The sequence below is a fragment of the Poecilia reticulata genome, linkage group LG1, assembly GCF_000633615.1.
Source record: "Poecilia reticulata strain Guanapo linkage group LG1, Guppy_female_1.0+MT, whole genome shotgun sequence".
In the NCBI taxonomy this organism is placed as follows: Eukaryota; Metazoa; Chordata; class Actinopteri; order Cyprinodontiformes; family Poeciliidae; genus Poecilia; species Poecilia reticulata.
In genome coordinates this window covers 2085504-2094447 of record NC_024331.1, presented here as the reverse complement: position 1 = coordinate 2094447, position 8944 = coordinate 2085504, and the positions used below count along the sequence as shown (strand labels likewise).

Below are 8944 nucleotides of genomic sequence, written 5' to 3'. Positions count from 1 at the left end.
AATCAATCAATGAGCAATGAGCATGCTCTGTGTTCATACGTTCAACTTTTACTTATTCAGCGATTAAATAAATGTATATATATATATATATATATTGCAGTATATATATACTGCAGTGTACACAAGAACAAAGAATGGCTCTAAGTGAGGCTTCAGTCCTTAGGACTTAGTGAAGATCCGTCCAGAAGAATCGGATCGTTCCTGAAAGTATTGCAGACTTTGGTCACAGCGTTGTCCCTCAGTCAACACACAATAATTCAGCGCATGAGTGACAACTTTTTTTCATCGCAGATGCAACATATGTCTCTGTAGCTAGCTTTGCTAGCATCACATCACGTCCACAGCGCTTACTTTTCTTTAAGCTTTCCTTCCAAGTGACGCTAAAGTTGGACGAAGTCCCGCCGTCTGTGAAAGTGAAGCGCTGCTGATTTTACATGTCGCCATATCTTGTACTTGTACTTCGTTACTTCCCACCACTGGTAAATGTTTAAGTAAAATTAAAGTTGTTCTTTTATTCTATGAATTAATCTTATGTTCCAAGCAGAAATTTAGTATGTTTTTACATAAAATGAGAAATGGTCAAAATAACCAAAAAGATGCAGTGCTTTCAGACCAGAAAACAAGTTCATATTCATTTAGAAACACCAAAACTAATGTTTGAACTCAGAAATCAATATTTGGTGGAATAACCATGCATCAGTGCAGTGATCTCTAAATTTTAAATACTCAAGTAAATCTGAAAATGCAAAATAAGTACTCTATTACTTCTCATTTCTAGTGTTCTTTATTTTTCCGTTAGAAGATGGAAATGCATTTTTTTTTACATTTGGTTAATAAATACTGTAGCAGAAAAGTGTAACTCACTAATTGCAGCTTTGCCTTATCGGCTCACATCACATGTCTTAACATGCTGATATTTTTTATAAGCGCATTTAATGTTGCAACAATGCATTATCACTGGGATCATTTCACCAGTATTGTGGTTGTCTAAACCCAGTTGTTGTTCCCCAGTATGACGCAACACTTGGTGAACTCTTCTCCACAGAACTGACATCAGAAGATCAAAAAGCAGACTCACTGTGAACGATGGGCCGCTCCATCCCAGCCTACCCTGTCCTAACTTTTCTCCCCAACAATCTGCTTAAAGCAGAGAAGTCAGAGACATTATGCGGCTGAGCAAGCTTTCATTCTTCTGCTACAAATGAGGTTTTAACTTGCCTTAGGACAGCTGTGTTACCTTTTGACAGGTCTACCATCTCAGTCAAACTCGCAACCTTCCCCCGTCCCCTGAGGGGTCACATCAGGCCCTGGCCAGACACTTTTTTACTGAAAGAGAAAGCCCATCGGGACGTGGCTTGGCTTAATGAAACACCGATAAGAAACCCCTTAATGTACTGATAAGTATCTTTGTCTTAATCACCTCATGGATGGATTATTGCTTCTCTGTCGGCCAGTCTCTGCTGTATAATCTAAGGCTGATACAAAATTCTGCAGCCAGCCTCCTAACTAATATCAGAAGAAGATACTGAAGCAACGTTCTCCCATGGCAGTTAATCTCCTCTGGCTTTCTGAAGAAACATAGTTAGAGATTCATTTGTTTTCATTCTTTGTTTTTGAAGCTTTGCTCTCGAGTTTTTCCAGCTTTTTGGCCATTTTTTGAGTTTCATTCACTTCAGTTGTATTTATGTAGCAGCATTTCACAATGCGTCTTGTCAAGACACTTACAAAAATAGTAAATTCAGTCCAATCATACAGACAAGTACATCCAATCAACTGATCCAATTTATCAAACAATGCATCAAGTTCAATTTATTATTCAAATTAGTAAAACCTTGTATATCTAAGGAAACACAGCAGGCTGCATCAAGTGAAAAATAAAGGGAAACTCCGAACAAATGTGTTTTTTGCAGGAACTCAGTGTTTCAGAACTTTTCCAGTTTTCCAAATTAGAGGAGAAGCTGATTGTTGCTTCTCCATGTCTGGATCTGGTTCTGGGGATGTAAACAACAACAACAACAGATCTTTATGGTCATGTAGAACATAGACGTACATCATAACCCACAGCTTAGTGTACTAATTGGTCACCACGCTTTGTAATATAGATATTAACAGATTTCACCTCGACATGAAAATATAGACATTTAATTCAGAAATCCCCAGAATAACACGCATTTTCCCACTAAACATGCTGCCATTGTAATGTGACATCACATAATGAGGTACCTTCATGCTCTCAGATGCATTTTTTTTACATGTTATAAGACGGTTCTGTTTTTTTGTTTAGGACTGGAGGCATTTCTCTTATGGTTTCCTGCACACCAACTCCACTCACATTTTATGCACTTGATCTTGACTTTGTACTTGAGTCATGACATCATTAGTGTATTGATTCAGTGGACTGGCGTATTTCAGTCCTATACGTTTGAAATTCTACTTCCTTGTTTCATTGCCTTGTTGGTGTTTTATCTGTTGTATTTTGACTTTTATTTCCTTGTAAGTGTTTAGAGCTCTGTTTGACAGCGCTTAACAAATATTTATTATTATTTGGTTGAATGTCACAGTGATTCAAGGCAAACTTATTCAAACCAGCTCCACCTGGAAGCGACCTGCAGCAGTTGTAGAGATGTCAGAATCCTGTGTGACGCGTTGAAGACAGCTGGCACACCTTTTGTTGAATTTAAACAACTGAATATGAGATTAAGCTACACAACATGTACCAGACTATTGGTTGCTTTTCAAATGCCAAGTAGCATTGCAGCATTTCGTCTTGCCAAGCTGCGTTTTCATTCATATATTTTAGATATGCTTTATGAAACCATCCACTAAATGCTTGGTGGAACTGCACATCTGCTGAGCTCCTTTGGTGACCAAAAATAGGAGAAATTATTTGGTGCAAAACATTCTTCATAATTTTTAAGCACATCTTTTGAGCTACCACAAACACAGACTGGTTACTGTGAGATCAGATGAGGTGATGAGCTCAGATAACTGTATGGAGCTTGACAGGGAAACTGGTTTTACAACCAGATCGTTCAACCAGACACACACAGCCACTGCAGCATGATTAAAAGATATTTCAAACAGAGACTATTGGAACATTCATGCTTTCTGATCCAGATTAGAAAATTATTGATTATGGTTTTTCTTAGTTCATTTGTAAAATAAAGACCATTACCAGAGTTCATCCAAAAGTTACAGGTCCTTTTAAATATGAGCATTTGATTTCCCTTCGAATTAAATGAATGGGACAATACATAGTTTATTTGTGTACACCCAACAAATATAGATGTTGGCACCTTGGACCTTCACAGCTCTGAGCTCTCACCTATTTCTAACACACAAACCTGATCTTCAAAACTACAAATCAAATATCGAATTGGTTGAGATTAGGCAAATGTAACTTATGACTGTTTTTGTGTTTTTTTTCTATTATTGCTTTTATCTGGCTTTAAGTAATTAGGTCTGCTTAAAAATGGGAGTTGTGCTGTTTTTAGGTTGGAAGCATAACAATAATCTAAATGAAAATTATTTCTTATTATTATTTGTGACTATTTCCATTTTCGTGGAAGTCGGGATTTTATCAGCATTAGGGTAAATCCTGCAACTTTCACAGTGAGCTGAACATGTGGGTAACAACTCAGTCAGTCATCTGAGCAAACCGAGGCAACTCATTTTGAAGGACAATAGTCAGAGTGTGGCTGAAACCTCTGAAACGTGTCAGAGGTTTGAAAATTTCCACTGCTTGGGGAGAAAAATCTGGACGGCTTTCAAAGTGAAACGAGAGTCCGACACTGATGCCGACACTGATGCTGACTTTCCTGCAGAGGAAAGCGTTTTAAAAGAAACAAGAGGACGGAGGTCTCATCTGTGCTTGTTTGTTTTTCCTCTTTATTACTGCAGAGGTTGAAAGGCGTTGTGAAGTTTTTTAACGGATGGATGATTAGATCATTTTATTAACCACAAATATTTATTCGTTATAATTTTTATTAAATATGGATCTTTATCTTTTGGGAGCAGTGACCAACTATAGTCATTGTTTTTTCTAGCAGTTGATTTTGATGACAGCACAATAAAAAGATGACCTGCATGACTGGGACACTATGAACAATAATGAGATGATGGAGAAAATGAGCTAAAAACATCTGGAAATAATAAATTGGATCATCTGAACAAAGACAGAGGATTTGTTTTCAAATAAAAAAGCTTGTGGAAGGAGAAAACCCGAGATAAAGAGTCAGACCTTAACTGAGGGCAGAAATGAGCAAATGAACAAATAAAAAGTGAGAAGAAAACAATCTTTCTGAATATTCACCTAGTCTAATCTAACCATTGCTGAATTCTGTACCGATTACAGCCTGTTCTCTTTACTGAAAAGAGCAAGATGACTGACCTTTTGTGACCTTAAGGGTCAGGTCATTTTTTATTTTTTTTATCTGTTGAAGTTTACAAATTGTTGTAAATTAACTTGCTCATGTTTATAATAAGACGATTCTGAACTGTGTACATGTGCCATGAGGAAATCAAGGCTCACAATGTTATTATTATTATAGATTTGATGATATAAAAAGGGCGGGGGGTGAATCTAGCTGACATAAATGGACTGTATATCTTTTTGGCTTACTGGGCCGTGTCAAAATTCATTGCGAGCCACAGTGGCAAAAAGGCTCAGATGAGCTTCACTTGTACCTAAATCCTAACTGGAATTGGTTAAAAGTGCAGGATTGCAGAAATGGAAAAGGGACACAGCACCGGGCCATATCTATCCTCAAGCCAAATGAAAACTCAGAATGATGCGTCAATCACAGAACTGACCACAGTGACAGAGAGAGACTGAGAGTGAGAGAGTCCAGCAATCCCAAAGGCGTTTCACCTTGACAAGGTCAACACAGTGTAAAACCTTCTGTATCAGCGCTTCCACAGGGACAAACAGGCACGGGAGGGGTGGGGTGCACCTTAAGCATGGCCTTTTGTGTGTCCCTTCAGTTTTCACTGAATGGAGAAATTAGTTTTTATTCAGACAGTGATTGTAGAACTTCAAATCATTTAACCATCTGCAAGATCATGTCTAATCTAAGGAAGCACCGATCCACTTTTTTCACTTCCGATATCTATATCGGTATCAATATCTGAGGTTTAGTATACCGATTGAAAAACAGAACTGAATTGTCTTAAAACATTTGTTTCTTTTTTTAAACACACATTTAAATACACCAATAGCATCACAAGCTAGATATAAAAACAAAACAACTGAACAATAATTTGTTAGTCTGTGCAATTAGGAGTAGAACAGCCAATGGAAAATAAATAATAAATAATGGACAAAAAACAACAGGTTGATAAAACATGTAAAAATAAACTGCAACAAACCTTCTTTCAAATGGTTCAGAAAGTCCAATTAAGAATTCGAAATATAATGTAAAATAAATAAGAAAGCATGATGTCACTCAGAACACAATGCATAGAATTAAATTGAATAAATCTTCCCTTATGGATAGGACACACTGTCACCAATCTAGAATTTTTTTTTCAATATTGGGACTGATTTAGATATTAATATCAGCTTGGTGGATCTCTAATCTATTTTCTAGGTATTTGGTCCAACAGTTGGTTTTTCCAGTTCCCATATTTTATGTTTTCATCTACTTGTGAGCTGATGAGTAAAGTTAAGGCTTCAGTCGCGAAGGATTGTTTTCTGAGACAATTGAGTTATCCCCTGCACCTGTAGCCGTAGTTTTACTTAACTGACATCACCTGTAACTTAAATAAATACAAAACATTCCACTTTATGCAAGTTTTTTAAAAATCTGACATTTAAATGGAATTTTCTAGGATTTTCAAAGACCCTCTAAAGTTTAGAGAAACTGATAAACTTAAAAAAAAAAAACTACAATTATTCACTATGTTGTACAGGAAAAAGAAAATATGCTAAACGGGACTCTGCAGGTGTCCTTGGTAAACTATTCACCAATTTTTACTTCACTAAAATAGATGCATGACAGCATATAAACATGTGTGGTCTATATATACAAATATAAATATATTCTGTTGAGCTGCAACATGAGCTTGCTACAACAGCAGCTGCTCCAAACTCTCAGTAGAGGTCAACTGAATGGCACCTATAAAAAAAACTAAACGCAATTAATGTTATGTATTTTTGGAAATAACAGGCTATGCAGCTGATCTGTGGTTTCATATTTAAGCTCAGGTGATAGTGGCACATGCAGCCTGTGAGATGGGGAGTGTTTCTGATACATGAATCAGCCTAAAAATGAAACATCTTCTCATGCAGCAGTAGAAATGCTTTCCATCTGACGTGCATTAAGTGCACCTCATCATCTATGGCTGTGGGGTTTTTCACATTTGAATCATTGAATCCAGGCCTAGCATTATGCCTCGTGATGATATGCTAAACATCTTCCACTGACAGACAGGAAGAAAGATGTGAAAATGCTGTTTAGTTAGATGGAGAGATACTGTCAGCATGTCATGACATGCCTCTCCATGACCAAATATTAACTTTTAATTATTGTTTGTTTTTAAAAGAGGTGTGTGCTCGCTGTCATCTTTGTAATAAAGTGTCCTCTGCCAAAAAGCAAATGAGGTCAGTCCCTCATTTTAGGAAAAACCACAGAGAACAAAAGGAACGTCTGTGGATCGTCCCGGCCTCACATGCACACCATGCAGTGTTTGCTGACAAGTATGGGTGTGCATTATTTAGCAACAGGCAACCCTCCTTTTCCAGTATTGACCAACATCAAAAGGTGATAGCCAGTGTTAGCTCTGCAAATAACAATGGGAACACTTTCATTTTTAATTCTGTGACACGGACGTCCTTTTTGAACTCAGAAATCAGCCACATGAAGTCTGCTCCTTCTGACTCATGCAGCTTTTTAGAAACAAGCCCAGATGAATGTCTCTTGAGGGAATGAACTGATTGCTATGAGTGAACTTGAATGACCCAGTTTATAATAATCTTACTTCTTTGTGTCCCTCAACAAGTTCATACTTTGGCAGAAGTAGAAAGAAAATTCAAAAAGTTAAACGAGAAGATTGAAATACCTTTACCTTGTTCAGTTTACGAAGAAAGCAGAAAGGCAAACATTTTGTAGAATTTAAAGTTTTTTTTGTTTGTGTGTGTGACTTAACACCTTTCGTTTCACTTGTAGGAAACATCTTTGTGGTCAGCCTGGCTGTGGCGGACCTCGTGGTGGCCATCTACCCATACCCTCTGGTCCTCACCTCCATTTTCCACAATGGCTGGAACCTGGGTAACGTCCACTGCCAGATCAGCGGCTTCCTTATGGGTGTCAGCGTCATTGGCTCCATCTTCAACATCACTGGCATTGCCATCAACAGATACTGCTACATCTGTCACAGCCTCAAATACGACAAACTTTACAGTGACAAAAACTCAGTGTGCTATGTGGTCCTAATATGGGCGCTGACTGTGGTGGCCATCGTGCCCAACCTGTTTGTGGGTTCGCTCCACTACGATCGGCGGGTTTACTCCTGCACCTTCAAGCAGTCAGCCAGCTCTGCGTACACGATCGCTGTGGTGTTTTTCCACTTCATTCTGCCCATCATGATTGTCACCTACTGCTACCTGCGCATCTGGATATTGGTTATACAGGTACGGCGACGGGTCAAGCCGGACAACCGGCCCAAGCTGACGCCGAACGACGTCCGGAACTTCGTCACGATGTTTGTGGTGTTTGTGCTCTTTGCCGTTTGCTGGGCGCCGCTCAACTTCATTGGCCTGGCTGTAGCAATCAAACCGGAGGTCGTCGCTCCACTCATCCCCGAGTGGTTATTTGTGGCCAGCTACTTCATGGCTTACTTCAACAGCTGCCTTAACGCCATCGTATATGGCGTGCTGAACCAGAACTTCCGGCGGGAGTACAAACGCATCGTGGTGTCGGTGTGTACAGCTCGCATCTTCTTCCAGGACAGCTCCAACGACGCAGCGGAGAGACTCAAAAGTAAACCGTCGCCGCTCATGACCAACAATAACCAGGTCAAGGTCGACTCTGTCTGAACCAGAACTCACAGACTGGATTTTTTTATGCTGGAATTGAGAGTTTCTCTATTTTTTAAGGCTGACTGACAAAAAAAAATTACCAAATATAAACATAAACAGCTTCTGTCCTCTGGGCTTTCAAGACGTTCACACTGTACGGTGCTATCTGACCTCTGAACAATCACAGTAACAACAGATGTTTCTATATTCTTTGTCTTTGTATCAAGCACTTTGTTTGACTCTGCAGTACACGTAGTAAAGTAAATGAATAATGTCTACTTTGTTTTCATATTTGCATTGACGATATTAATGTAGAATTCAATTTTTTTGGGACTCAAAATTATACATACCACTGGCAGATTTAGATAAAGGAAGTCATCTTTATTTAACCAGCAAGAACAGGCATATCTAAAAAAAAAAAATTATAAAACACTAGAATGAGTATACATATGAATTTTTATTTTTGTTTTTTGATGGAAAAAGTTGATGGAAAAAATGTTTTATTGGCAAACAGTAATCAACCCCTCCCCAAAGTTTTTTTTTTATTATTCTTTTCCACACTGAATGTACTCGCATTCAAAGGTTGGGGATTTCTACTCTTTCAAGTCTGAGACTATGGAACTGAAATACTAAGATGATATACATGTTAACTTGGGTGCCGACAAATGAGGATAAAATCCAAAATATTCATATCCAATGTGGATGTAGGTTTAAGTAAATTTTACTACCATGTTTCCTCCAGGTGGAATCATTGATTTGTTGAAGTGACCAGGACTGAAACTCGGTGGAGGGAGCTACAGTTCAGGCAGTCCTCAGGGACTTGGAGCTAATCCATCCATCCATCCATCCATCCATCCATCCATCCATCCATCCATCCATCCATCCATCCATCCATCCATCCATCCATCCATCCATCCATCCATCCAT

The 8944-nt window shown here is 38.5% G+C and overlaps 1 protein-coding gene across 1 annotated transcript in view; it reads left to right on the top strand.

The window, feature by feature from the left end:
* The window catches only part of mtnr1aa (melatonin receptor 1A a), a 46342-nt gene extending 38051 nt beyond the window's left edge, over window positions 1-8291 (top strand). Inside the window, exon 2 of the mRNA XM_008404044.2 lies at window positions 7167-8291. Within this exon, the coding sequence (XP_008402266.1) occupies window positions 7167-8035 (869 nt within the window). The 3' untranslated portion in view covers window positions 8036-8291. The remainder of the gene's footprint in view (window positions 1-7166) is intronic.
* The last annotated feature ends 653 nt before the right edge of the window (window positions 8292-8944 follow it).